The following is a 14,306-nucleotide window of genomic DNA, read 5'->3' as shown; positions in this document are numbered from 1 at the left end:
ATCAAAGAAGCACAGAGCAGTGATTTTTTTCTCTAAATCCAGGCAGATGCCAACTTGTGCTGCGCTACATTGATGCCAAAAACAATGTGCAGGAAAGATTTTTTTAGTTTATCACTCTGCAGTCAGCTAAAGCTGATTCCATTGCTACAGCACTAAAAGAGCATCTTGCTGCCATCCTTCCTGAGGATCAGAAGAGTAAGATCATCTGCCAGGAATATGATGGAGCCAGTGTGATGAGGGGTGCTACTGCAGGTGTTCAGAGGAAGATGCAAGATGTGTACCCAAATGCCCACTACATCCACTGCTATGCACATCAGCTCAATCTGATAATGCAACAGGCCACTTCTCACATAGCCAAAGTGAGAATTATTTTTTCTGACCTTGGTGGATTTGCCAGCTTTTTTTCCAGATCACCCAAGCGCACACGTGTTCTTGATAAAGTAGTTGCCCATAGACTACAACATCCAGCAATGTCAGATGGAACTTTAACAGCCGTGCCATCAATACCGTGTTTGAGCACAGAGAGGACCTCATCTGCTGTTTTGAAAGGATAGGAGACTCAGGTAACTTTGACTCCATTACTGTCAGAGAGACAGGAGCCTTCGCCATGCTGCTGGAGGATCAGGATTTTAAGTTCTTTCTGCAACTTTTCCACCCCATCATTCCGCATGTGGACCACCTCTATGCCAAACTCCAGAAGAAGGACATAGATTCGATCCATATCAAGGGGAGCATCCAGCAGTTCCAGCAGGACATACAAAAGATCAGGTAGTAGCTGTATTCCTTCTTTTCCTGTTGTTGTTGTTATTATTATTATGCTAAATTCTCTTTCTCCTTTGCAGAAATTCTCTCCATTCCATGGTTGACCAAAGCAGTGTAGATGATTCTCAGCCAGAGAAGAGGCGTCGGTCACTCAGTCCAGAGGTCCATGAAAGGCTTGCAGCAGAGGTGAGTTTTTGTTGTAGAAATCAGTCACAGTCCATGTTACACTGGAGTATAGTATTTTTATTTTAATCTTTTAGGAAGATGTGCTCCGACATTTATATTTAGCATCAGATAGAGAGTTGTTTACAGTGCCATGTATGTATGATCAACTTATTTAATTTATATTATTATTTATATATATGACTTTAACTTCAGGATCTATTCTTCGCTACAAGATTTGAGCAATAATATTCCCACACCCATGACCACAGCGTAAGCTGAGAGGTGCCTCTCAACCTTGAAAAGAATTAAGACTTTTCTGAGAAACAACATGACCCAGGAGAGGCTGAATGCATTGACCATGCTGTCAATGGAAAAGAGACTTGTGACTGAGATGACTGAATTTAACCAGGAAGACATTGAAAAATGTATGTTCAAGTAGTGCTTCTGGCCCCCAAAAAATTGTTTTTAGCACCAGCCGCCACTGGCATTGAGATTGTCATTTTAACATCATATTGAAACATTTAGCTTACGTACGGTTGACAGGGTCATATACAGTGTAAGCAGCCCTGAATCCCTTATCTGTGTAGGATTCATCTGAATGGAACTTCACTTCTAGGGAGTTGGTGAGGCTAGAGAGCACTAGTCTACGTTTCTCCCCACAATACCTTATCAAGCAATGAGAGGAAGGAAGATGAAAAACGAAAGCTAAGTAATCTATCAATAATTGTAACATTAACTTTGATTTAAAAGTAAAGGGTGTTAAGGCTCATTTTTGTAAAATCTACTTTACAAAATGTAATGTCAACCAGAAACATTTCATTCAAAAACTAAAACTCTGTCATCATTTACTTATGTCATTCCAATACCCATATGACTTTTTAATGTGAAATACAAAAGTTTGAAGATTGAAGAAGTTTTGAAGATTGTTCATGCAGCTCTTTTCCATTCAAAGGAAGCATAGAGTGACCAGGAGCCATGAAACTCCAAATGGTATGGAATGTTCCAAAAGGTTTGGAAGGACATGAGCAAGAGTAAATGAAGACAGGATTTATAAATAATACAAATAATGAAATATTGTAACATCATAATTTAATTAAAATAATATTTGTCATGCTAAACAAAAAGCTTTCTCTGGCATGCAGGACAAATGTCAACTTACTTTCTACCTTGCACCTGTATGTAGTCTTTGTGGCAAGTGCCAACATCAACACCAGGCTCCTTCACACGGAACATGGTGAAGTCAACCTTTATCTTCTTGCCCACAGGGACCTGGAGATAGAATCCACACAGTGGTACTCAAGCCAACTTTTTCAGACAGACACAAATTAACAAATCAAACAACCAAAACACTTAGTTACTCAATGTGTTCATTTCAAATTCAAACTACGAGTTCTCTGTTTGTATCGAAAAAAAGTTAAAAAGTCATCTAAGGGTTACATTGATATTCCAGTTGCAGTCCACCAAGGGAGGATAGAAACTAGGAAAATGAGGAGTGCTGAAGTTTCCTGTAGGAGAAGTCAGATATCCTCCACAGCTTCCAGCTAGAAACATAAAAATGTAGAAAAGGAAACCGATATTGAACCAATATTAAATGACACTGAGTACTTTTCAGCAGGGACTAAAAATGGTTCAAGGAACGAAAACGAAAAATGAAAACGAATGAAGTTTTTAGCAGAACGTAACTGAAAACTGGAACAAAGTGATTTTGAATTGTTCCAGAGTAAAAACGTTATTTTTAAATGCTGGTAACCAGTTATAACTGGGTAATTTATGTTCAGAACAAACCGAAATGAAAAACATTTAGAATTTAGTCCCTGCTTTTCAGTGCAGACAAACAGAAGGGTAAAAAAAAAATAATACAAGATGCAAATAATAAAAACGAAAGCAGATGTAACTATATAATCATGCACAGTAAGTATAGCAAAATAAATAGGTTTATCAACTTCAAAATGGAAGGAGAAACTGTTTCCCACATCTTGTTTTTGAGGTCAAAGGCTGTGCATTCAATCAAACCAACATATTGTTGGTGCAAATGTATCTATCACTTATAAGATAGGCAAAATAGGCAGATGCCAACATGGACAGGTTGCCAAACATCCTCTCATTCATGAAAACCATGAACAAAACTATGCAAGTTAAAGAATATACAGGTGCATCTCAATAAATTAGAATGTCGTGGAAAAGTTCATTTATTTCAGTAATTCAACTCAAATTGTGAAACTCGTGTATTAAATAAATTCAGTGCACACAGACTGAAGTAGTTTAAGTCTTTGGTTCTTTTAATTGTGATGATTTTGGCTCACATTTAACAAAAACCCACCAATTCACTATCTCAACAAATTAGAATACATCATAAGACCAATAAAAAAAACATTTTTAGTGAACTGTTGGCCTTCTGGAAAGTATGTTCATTTACTGTATATGTACTCAATACTTGGTAGGGGCTCCTTTTGCTTTAATTACTGCCTCAATTCGACGTGGCATGGAGGTGATCAGTTTGTGGCACTGCTGTGGTGGTATGGAAGCCCAGGTTTCTTTGACAGTGGCCTTCAGCTCATCTGCATTTTTTGGTCTCTCGTTTCTCATTTTCCTCTTGACAATACCCCATAGATTCTCTATGGGGTTCAGGTCTGGTGAGTTTGCTGGCCAGTCAAGCACACCAACACCATGGTCATTTAACCAACTTTTGGTGCTTTTGGCAGTGTGGGCAGGTGCCAAATCCTGCTGGAAAATGAAATCAGCATCTTTAAAAAGCTGGTCAGCAGAAGGAAGCATGAAGTGCTCCAAAATTTCTTGGTGAATGGGTGCAGTGACTTTGGTTTTCAAAAAACACAATGGACCAACACCAGCAGATGACATTGCACCCCAAATCATCACAGACTGTGGAAACTTAACACTGGACTTCAAGCAACTTGGGCTATGAGCTTCTCCACCCTTCCTCCAGACTCTAGGACCTTGGTTTCCAAATGAAATACAAAACTTGCTCTCATCTAAAAAGAGGACTTTGGACCACTGGGCAACAGTCCAGTTCTTCTTCTCCTTAGCCCAGGTAAGACGCCTCTGACGTTGTCTGTGGTTCAGGAGTGGCTTAACAAGAGGAATACAACAACTGTAGCCAAATTCCTTGACATGTCTGTGTGTGGTGGCTCTTGATGCCTTGACCCCAGTCTCAGTCCATTCCTTGTGAAGTTCACCCAAATTCTTGAATCGTTTTGCTTGACAATCATAAGGCTGCGGTTCTCTCGGTTGGTTGTGCATCTTTTTCTTCCACTTTTTCCTTCCACTCAACTTTCTGTTAACATGCTTGGATACAGCACTCTGTGAACAGCCAGCTTCTTTGGCAATGAATGTTTGTGGCTTACCCTCCTTGTGAAGGGTGTCAATGATTGTCTTCTGGACAACTGTCAGATCAGCAGTCTTCCCCATGATTGTGTAGCCTAGTGAACCAAACTGAGAGACCATTTTGAAGGCTCAGGAAACCTTTGCAGGTGTTTTGAGTTGATTAGCTGATTGGCATGTCACCATATTCTAATTTTTTGAGATAGTGAATTGGTGGGTTTTTGTTAAATGTGAGCCAAAATCATCACAATTAAAAGAACCAAAGACTTAAACTACTTCAGTCTGTGTGCATTGAATTTATTTAATACACAAGTTTCATAATTTGAGTTGAATTACTGAAATAAATGAACTTTTCCTCGACATTCTAATTTATTGAGATGCACCTGTACAACCCAGACTACATTAAATACAGGTTAGCTTGCATCAGGATAAACATGGTTTTGTACAGTGAGTTACTGGCTGCTGAGAGCATGAAAATATCGAAATTAAAAAACATATTGTAACCAATAATGAACCATTTAATACATTTCAATATTTGATTTTAAGGACATTTTTGTTGACTTTTGCATCATAAAACTAATGTTGATACTCTGTTGGGTCACCACTTGTGCAATATTAAATCAGGTACTTGATGCAAAACCAATTAAGAACCACTGAGCCAAAGCACACTATAGGTTTTTACCAGTAGTAGCGGGAATGGCCGTGTAAGTAGCTTTGAAACCTGTCCTCCGAACCTCATCTGTGATCAGATTGATAAGCATGATGTTACCAGAGGAAACCACCTCTAGAGGATTTGAAGGGGGACGAAGTCCACACTGTCTGTAATGGAAGGATTCAGCAGTTAAGAATGTGGCATCTGTATATACAGTAAGAGTGCTTTATTATTCCGGTGTATTTCTGAAAATCTTTCAAAGTACAAACTGAAGAGTCTTATAAAGTAAAAAAATATGAGAGTAATTAGGAGTCATACTGCCTTTAATTTATGCTGATTTACATAAAAATATTTTATTGGATTTGTTGTTGACACTATACAATAAGGTTCTTTGTGTTAACATAGTTATTGCATTAAGTATCATGAACTAACAATGAACAATGATTTTTACAGTGTTTGTTAATCTTTGTTAATGTTAATTTAAAAATACTATTGATCAGTGTTTGTTCATGTTAGTTTATTCTGCATTAACGAATGTTAACATATACAACTTTTAATATAAGAAAAATGCATATGTAGAAATTAACATTAACCAAGATTAATAAATGCTGTAAAAGAATGGTTCATTGTTAGTTCATGTTATCTATTGTGTTAACTAATGTTCACAATTACAACCTTATTGTAAAGTGTTACTCATTAACTGCTAACTTTATAATACAATAAAACATTTACAGTAAAATCCAAAAAGAACATCATGAAAGACAATTATATTGTTTAGGCACTTCCTCAGTGCCACTTCCTCCAGGACAAAAACAAAGCCAAACCTCCCTAAATCAAATATAGTGTGTAAACTGCATCAAGGGAGATGTTATCTTATGTGAAAGTACATGACAAGCAAAGTCAAACAAGTATATCAAGTTTGGAAGCTTCACAACACACACATAAACACAGAGAAAGAGAGAGAGAGAGAGAGAGAGAGAGAGAGAGACCTTAGGCATAACAGTATTATTAAGTGGCTCACAGAAACTCAGTGTCACCTTGGGAACGGGGCAGCATCTGAGTGTTGGTGTGAAAATTATGTTCAGAGCCCACTGGCTTCAAGATACAGTTTGTGACCTATAGACTTTGGGTGATTTGTTTGTTTCAAAGTATAAATACATGAAAAAAAAAGAAAAGGAAAACAAGTTCTCCTTTACTAAAGCCTAGTACGTCTGGTACAAGGTGACTAAAATTTGGCATATAGCCGAGAGGTGCTAAAGAGGGGTCTAAACAAGCCAATCTCCAGCAAGAACCCTGAGGACAACCATAATAAATGCAGCTAAAATCAAAAGCTGTGTAAAAGGTGCAGAATAACCATGGGGCAGACGAGTTTGAAAAGGTTTTCTAAAGCAACAACAACAAAAAAAAGGCATTCTGTCCTTGATTTCAGAAGGTACTGCTAAATTGCAAATAATTAGGAACTTTTGGAAAACTTAATGTCTTAATGATCGATGTAGGTAAAAATCTCATAATGATCCAAAGTGAGGTGAATGAAATAAAAAGTGAACTACACTTATGCCCATTTTCGCTTAAAAACCTTGGTATTTGCTTCATATAATTCTATGAATGTTTTTCAAAGAGAGGCCTGCCTGCACTGCTTTTTTAAAAAATATGTATATATATATATATATATATATATAATTTCAATAAGATCTACATGCTAAAGTTAATGGGCAGGATAAAAAAAATGATAAAATATTAAAAAATTAAATATGTCATTAATTACTCACACTCATGTCATTTCAAACCTGTACAACGTTCTCCTGTGGAGCTCAAAAAGCAGATTTCAGCCAGAATGTTAGCTCAGTCACCATTCACTTTCTTTGCATCTTTTTATTCCATACAATGAAAGTGAATGCTGACTGAGGCTGCCCAACATCTCCTTTGGCGTTCTATGGAAGAAAGTCGTATGGATTCGGAACAGCACGAGGGTGTGTAAATAATGACAGAATTGTCATTTTTGGGTGAATTGTTGCTTTAAATGGCTTATTGCACTGCACATTTGACAACACCGAGTCACACAGTGATGTTGCTGCATGATGTTACAATAAAGTATAATTTTAAGTACGAAAGCAGTATTTACTCACTTTGTGATGGCCTGAGAACTGTCAGGACTGAGGGAGTTGTAGATGGCCACATAGTCATTGGCACAGTCATCTTCTACGTGGAAGGGCCTGAATTTGACGAGGATGGCGTAGCCTTTAGGGGCACGGATCTGCCACTGGCATCGGGAGTAGGCTGGGTACCTGTGAGGGTGCCCAGGTGACGTAAACTCCTTGGCGTTGGGTTCCGCCGCTAGACTGAATAAGCATTGCTCTGAGAACGGAAACAGGAAAGAAAAATAAATCTCACTTGTTGTTTAGGAGGAAGATTTCATCCTTCCGAGATGAACATTTAAGCGGAGAGAACCCTTAATTTTAAAGCTGACCACAGCACCACAATTCATTACAATTTATTCAGCAACATTCCTTTAGGCTTTGCCCCCACTGGACAAGGCATTAAAGTCAAGATGAAATGGCATATGCAAACCATTTTACTCCCATAATGTCACATATTTCTGAGTGACACAGAAAGTTAATAATACTTAACAATAAATTTGTATTCAATAACATTATTTAACTACATTAGTTAACGCAGACTAATAATTACACTACTTTATAATCTTGGTTAATTTAAAGGGATAGTTCACCCAAAAATGAAAATTCTCTAATCATTTACTCACCTTCATGCCATCCCAGATGCCATCTTTCTTCAGCAGAACACAAATTAATATTTTTAGAAGAATATCTCAGCTCTGTAGGTCCATACAATGCAAGTGAATGGTGGCCAGAACTCATAAGTTCCAAAAAGCACATAAAGGCAGCTTAAAATTAGTCCATAAGAGTGGTTAAATCCATGTCTTCAGAAGCAATATGATAGATGTGGGAAGGGCTGGATGCAGGCTTGGGCAGGTGTGGGCTGAGCCCACCCAAACATGAATCTTGCCCACACAATCAAATATTAGGCAAACACGGTATTAAATAAAATATTTTACTTTTACTACTTGTGCATTAGTCAGCTCTGTAGGTCCATACAATGCATGTGAATGGTGATCAGACCTTTGTAGTTCCAAAAATCACATAAAACTAATCCATATTACTCCAGTGGTTAAATCCATATCTTCAGAAGCATTATGATAGGTGTGGATGAGAAACAGAACAATATTTAAGTCCTTTTTTACTCTAAATCTCCACTTTAACTTTCACTTTCAGATGTGAAAATTAAACTAAACATGCACCACATGTGACTTTCAGATGTAAAAGCAAAAGTTAAAGTGGAGATTTAGAGTAAATAAAGGAGTTAAATTTTGATCTGTTTCTCACCCACACCTATTATATCACCACTGGAGACTTATTAGAGGTCTGCAACCCGATCCGGGCCCGACAGGACCCAACAACCCGATGGGTTTCGGGCCAGGTTCAGGTCAGTTGTTCAAGTAGGACTTCAGGTTCGGGTGGAGTTCAGGTTTGTAATGAATGAAAAAATAAACAGGCTTACCGAACTTGTTTAGCGCACGCACTCTCACTCACAGACACGCGCGAACGGACGAGCTAGGGGCAGTTCACACCGAATGTGTTTTTGCGTGCATCTGTTCTGATTTCCAATAGTTTTCCTAGGTAAACACATGCTGGACGAATGTCTTGGACATTTGCACCATGTCTCGCTTTTTCTTCAGCGTCTCGCGCAGGGCCGGCACATTTTAAAAACCATGTCAAGTTAAAAAGAACTTCAAATTGTCAAAAATGCATGTTAAGACTGCACTCTGTTTCATTCTTTGCGCTGCGTCACAAAGACTCAACAATCTTTACAAGTTCAGGCTGCATAGAGGGGACTGTTGCAGTGTTTCATAATTTTCCAGATTGTTCTGCACCAAGTGAAGTTTCAGCAAATAAATGGTAAGGCGATGCTTTTCCCCCTTCTGCTCTAGTGTACTAAGGGACTGCTGTGCCTTGTTAAAACTGTGTATGTTTACTGTTTCAGTACTGTTATGAATGTTGCCTATATGCTTACATAAAATACAGCCTATTGCAACAGTACTTGCTAGGAGAAGAAATTAGATAGTAAGCGATTTCGGGTTCGGGTCGGGTTTGGGCTTAAAATCTGATGGTATCATTCGGGCCGGATAGGGTCTGGCCACACGATCTCGGGTACGAATCAGGTTCGGGTTTCATTTTAAGGTCCGTGCAGACCTCTAAATCTTATGGATTACTTCTATGTTTCCTTTATGTGATTTTTGGAGCTACAAAGGTCTGATCACCGTTCACTTGCATTTTATGGCCCTTCAGAGCTGAGATATTCTTCTAAAAACCTTTGTATGTGTTCTGCAGAAGAAAGAAAGTCATACACATCTGGGATGGCATGAGGGTGAGTAAACAATAAGAGAATTTTCATTTTTGGGTGAACTATAACTTTAACTTCAACATATTACATTTTAAACATTTAAAGTTGTTACCAATAATTTAATTAACATTAAACAAGTGTAAATTTAGGTAAATAAGACCTTGTACAGAGGTGGTGTTGAGAAGCTACACATTTTTAAAGAGGTTGAACACAGCTTTTTCAGTTTCCTGTGCTATTGTGCACAGAAAGGTAAGTGGAAGGAAGTAGAAAGAGATAGAGTGAGCGTGAGATGGATGCAGGCAGGCATTTCTTCAGTGAGTGACAGAAGAGAGCACAGCAGCCCATGTGGAAAATTACAGTGCAGTGGTGACTGAAATGGGACACACTTTACTCACTAGATCTGGGGTCCCTGGCCATCCGAGGGTCTGTGGCTGCAGAGAGAGAGAGAAAAAAAATCATGCATGCTGCACTTTTTCAGTTCTCTTTCCTTCCATTTTCCACATGCCTGTCAGACATTCTGTACCACCTCCTCCTCTACTCTTCACCTTGACTCCAGCATTCACAAATACAACTTTCTCATTACACCACAGTGACATGAGTCTCCATACAGAGGTATCATTTTAATCAGGGCACAGAGATGTCACTAAGGCCTGCTGCACTCATGAATGCAATGCAAAAGGAGACCAGAGGACAGACAAGTAAGAGGTATTTTTAAGGGGATAGTTCACCCCAATAAAATGAAAATTCTCTTATCATTTACTCACCCTCATGCCATCCCAGATGTGTATGACTTTCTTTCTTCAGCAGAGAACAAAAGAAGATTCTTAGAAAAAATATCTCAGCTCTGCTGTACCATACAATGCAAGTGAATGGTGATCAGACCTTTGTAGCTCCAAAAATTACATAAAGGAAATATAAAAGTAATCCATATGACTCCAGTGTATAAATCTATATCTTCAGAAGCAATATAATAGCTGTGGGTGAGAAACAGAACAAGTCTTTTATACTCTAAATCTCCACTTTAACTTTCAGATATGAAAATCAAACTAAACAGGCACCTCATGTGACTTTCGGATGTAAAAGTGAAAGTGAAAGTGGAGATTTAGAATTAAAGAAAGGACTAAAATTTTGATCTGTTTCTCACCCACACCTATCACATCGCTTCTGAAGACATGGATTTAACCACTGGAGACATATAGATTACTTATATGCTACCTTTATGTGCTTTTGGAGCTTCAAAATTTTGGTACCCAATCACTTGCATTGTATGGACCTACAAAGCTATGATATTCTTCTTAAAATCTTTATTTGTGTTCTGCTGAAGAAAGAAATTCATACACTCCTGAGATGTTATGAAGGTGAGAAAATGATGAGAGAATTTTTGAGTAAACTATACCTTTAAGAAAGACAGAAATACTCTGGTGCATTGAGTAGTGATCCATTTATAATGTTAGTCAAGGTATTAGTTGAATCATGAAGCCATAATTTAGTTTTTCCATGAGCATTTTCCACCTTCTCTCTGACCCTTAAAACTAAACAGTTACATTTTTGCTGCTGTGGTTGTGTAAGACTTCAATGTGAGCACCCTCTTTGCATGACACAAGAGAAACAATGTTTTGCTGTACTTATGCATAGGTTGCAGGTTTGCTGTTGGGCTCAATATACAGGGATCCAGACAAACAAATTACTTAGGAGCCATTGGCTCTTAAACTGAAACATTAAGGAACCAAATGGCTGTTTTTAGTAGCCAAATCACAGATTATCTCGATTTAGATTGCTGTTCAGAAACAAGATAGAAAGCCGAAGAAAACGAAGTCAGCTGATAACCCATTCATCGAAGATTTAATAAACAGTACATATAGTTGAGAAGTTTGCGTTCCCTTTTGTCTCATAAATGTTCACACCCCTTTCATAATTTATACAAATATAAGAGATAAAAGATAGCTTTTTTTTTTAATTTAGTACTGCTCTTCAGAATCTACATTACAGATATTTACATATAGTATGCATATAGTAGTGTGTTGTCTTCTTGAGCATCAATGAATGTTTGCCCCTTGTGTAATAGTTGTGTACAAGTCAATTGTCCTAAGTGTCAAAAGCTTTATATATATATATATATATATATATTTATCATTTTAATTGTTTTATAATATTACCTTAGTCTTTCTCTACTGTTACCAGATGGCCCCAGACACAGAGACTACAAGAGTGCAAACTGAATGAAATCCCAGATGCAGTTTATTGTGCTACTCCAATCCTAATCAAATATTACCAGAAGAAAAAAAGTGGTACAAAAGAGTAATTTGTACATGACTGTCATGCGCTGTGTTTGTTGTTGGGTGTGGTGCAGCGAGCTCGTCAGAAACAGAGCGGGTGAAAAGCGGCATGAGACACTCTGGAGGTGCGCGCTCTAAAGTTGTATTCAATAACTCACAAGATGATCTGACGAAACCGCATATGAATCCACACAACCCGACTGTCGCCAGTGGCGACAAAATTTTAAATTGCTGTTACAATCAATTATTCATTGTCTCAATGTGACCTTTTGGGCCAAGTTTTGGAACATCAAATAGGTGTCATTGATGTGTAAATGTGGGTGGTCATGCATCAACAATCCAAGGATTTTAGATCAAGCCGTTTTTGCAGCGTAGTTGCAATAAATGGCATTTTTGGACTGAGGAGGACGTTTTCTGTTCCCAATGTTTCAGTATGCTTTTATTGAACAATGAGCATTTATTTCAGAAGATCAAGAAAAATAAAATTTCTCATGAAAAGACCCTTTTAGGATATTTGAAGACAAATTTATTATTAACAGATATCTCACATGATGCTGTAATGTCAGTGGCAGTGACTGCGACGTTCCCGACGAGTCTGCCCTCCTGGCGGATGCTCCTCCGCAGAGCCTCGACCACGCGCTCCTCTGTTAGCTCTGGGAGAAGCTCCTGGTCCTCCACAGAAACATCAAACTGGGTCCAATGATACGCCAACACTCCCTCACTGCCATGAAGCACAACACACATGTTTTGAGTGATTTATAGTGCATTGCTATGTGGTTGCTAAGGCTTTCAGGGGGGTTGCAAGCAGAGGCGGTACTAGGGTCAGTGGACATTCGGGGCTTAGCCCAGACCTCTGTGGATATGGGGCCATATACATAAACCTGAATACATCTATGATGTGTCATTTATATAGTAAACTAAAAAAGTCTCACTAACTTTTGTCTCAGATATGCTCGAAGATCAGAAATCGCATGCTTTTAACATCTATACTTTAAAACGTGATTACAAAAAACAACAACTATTTTGTCCCTTTCGGCTTTCCGTAGTTTGACACACATTGTCCGTGGCTGTATACAGTTTTCATTAATTTGTCGGGTGCTTAAGTTCATTGACAAGAAAGCAGGTTGTAAACTGGCTAAATTGGTACTAGAGATGAAAAATAATAGCTAGATCGCCTAAATTTGCTATGTTAATTGCATCGTGCCTTAATAAAGAGTTTTGCTAAATGAAAATGTCCTGGCTCTTGACTTTAAAGTTAGCAAATACCTTGAGCACATCTGTATATATTACTCCTTGTTTTCAGGGTTATATATCTAAATATTTGGTACTTACTGCATCTGGATGGACCAACTCAACACAGTTTCCAAGACACAGCCGCAAATGCTTGCCGCAAAGTCTCTTCTAGCATGCGCACACAAAGGCTACATGAGAGCTGGAAAGCAGCTGCCGACAAGACAGCTCATGGGTACTGAACTGAGACTGTATTTGGTGTTGTCAATACCATATAAAGACAGGAATCATTCATTTATATACAGTATATTACCCTAACTTTAAAATGTAATATGTTTTTATATCAACTTGATACCCAAGCACTGGAAATTCAGATGTCACTACAAAACGATTATCAAAACATTCGGGGCTTTATGGAAAACATTCGTGGCTTAAGCCCAGTAGCCCAGCCCTAGAGTCGCCCATGGTTGCAAGATGCTTGCTTACTGGCAAAAGTCAAAATGTCCCTAGATAGGGCTTAGGTCCCTCCTTCAAAGTAAGTGTCTGGTATTTTTATCACCTGTTTTAGCATCGTAAAAGTGATTTAAAAAAAGTCTCCTCAACAAGCCCCACAATTTGAGGTATCACTCATATGCGTAGCAGAAAAGCCAACTTACACAATAAAATTAAACACTTAGGGTAAAGGGTTTGCTCAAATCCACAAGTATGAGGAATGGCAATAACAATGCTTGCGTAATTGTGCTTGAAATTTATAATTTTGGTTATATTATGGGGATTGTAGTTTTCACTACTTTAGGGAGACTAGTAAATCATAAGCATTAAAGACATAGGTTTTAAATGATTAAAAGATTAAGTCATTCTTATACTACTATATAGCATTTCTGTCTATGGATATAAATTTAGACATGTCTAGATTAAGCTCAGCCATACCTGAAAGCAGTGATGACAGACTTGGTATAGTATTTGGACAGGAAAGGATCTTTCGTGAATGTCTCATTCATCTGAAAACAAAAAGCAGAATAATACTGATTGATCCAAGTTTGCTAAATAATTATTATTTAAAAAAAAATACAGATCATCCTGTTCTGACTGTAATTTTATTCAAAACATATAATAACAAATATTGTGTTTAATTTTATGCATTTATTTATTTGCTTGTTTAGATTTTGTAGGTAAAGCATGTGACTTGTGCATCTAATTTCAAGTCGTATGAAGTCATATCTTAATTTATTTTTTGTGAGAAACAACCTGAAATGAGAGAAGCTCCTTCAAAGTGGTTTGTGTGTTCACGTGTTCAGTTTGTTCTCTTTTTTTAAGCTTTAAAGCGAGGTACTGTCAACTGCCATTGTGTTGAAAAGATAGCCTGTGATGTTCACCTTTCCTTTTATGTGCTCCTTAAATGTATTTTTGGGTGAGTATTAAAGGGCACTTAAGTTAAAATGAATGTGTAGTAATATTTTTAA

At 37.8% G+C, this 14,306-nt stretch overlaps 1 protein-coding gene across 1 annotated transcript in view; it reads right to left on the bottom strand.

Moving 5' to 3' along the window:
* LOC127429845 (suppressor of tumorigenicity 14 protein-like) overlaps window positions 1-14,306 on the bottom strand; it is a 65,890-nt gene that overhangs the window by 24,186 nt on the left and 27,398 nt on the right. Inside the window, exons 4-11 of the mRNA XM_051679126.1 lie at window positions 13,774-13,844; window positions 12,162-12,334; window positions 9,733-9,768; window positions 7,045-7,273; window positions 4,949-5,085; window positions 2,365-2,468; window positions 2,087-2,196; window positions 1,462-1,592 (exon numbers count right to left, since the gene is read on the bottom strand). Of these exons, the coding sequence (XP_051535086.1) occupies window positions 1,462-1,592; window positions 2,087-2,196; window positions 2,365-2,468; window positions 4,949-5,085; window positions 7,045-7,273; window positions 9,733-9,768; window positions 12,162-12,334; window positions 13,774-13,844 (991 nt within the window). The remainder of the gene's footprint in view (window positions 1-1,461; window positions 1,593-2,086; window positions 2,197-2,364; window positions 2,469-4,948; window positions 5,086-7,044; window positions 7,274-9,732; window positions 9,769-12,161; window positions 12,335-13,773; window positions 13,845-14,306) is intronic.

The sequence above is a fragment of the Myxocyprinus asiaticus genome, chromosome 39 (assembly GCF_019703515.2).
Source record: "Myxocyprinus asiaticus isolate MX2 ecotype Aquarium Trade chromosome 39, UBuf_Myxa_2, whole genome shotgun sequence".
NCBI classification, from domain to species: Eukaryota; Metazoa; Chordata; class Actinopteri; order Cypriniformes; family Catostomidae; genus Myxocyprinus; species Myxocyprinus asiaticus.
This window is presented reverse-complemented; position numbering and strand designations above follow the sequence as displayed.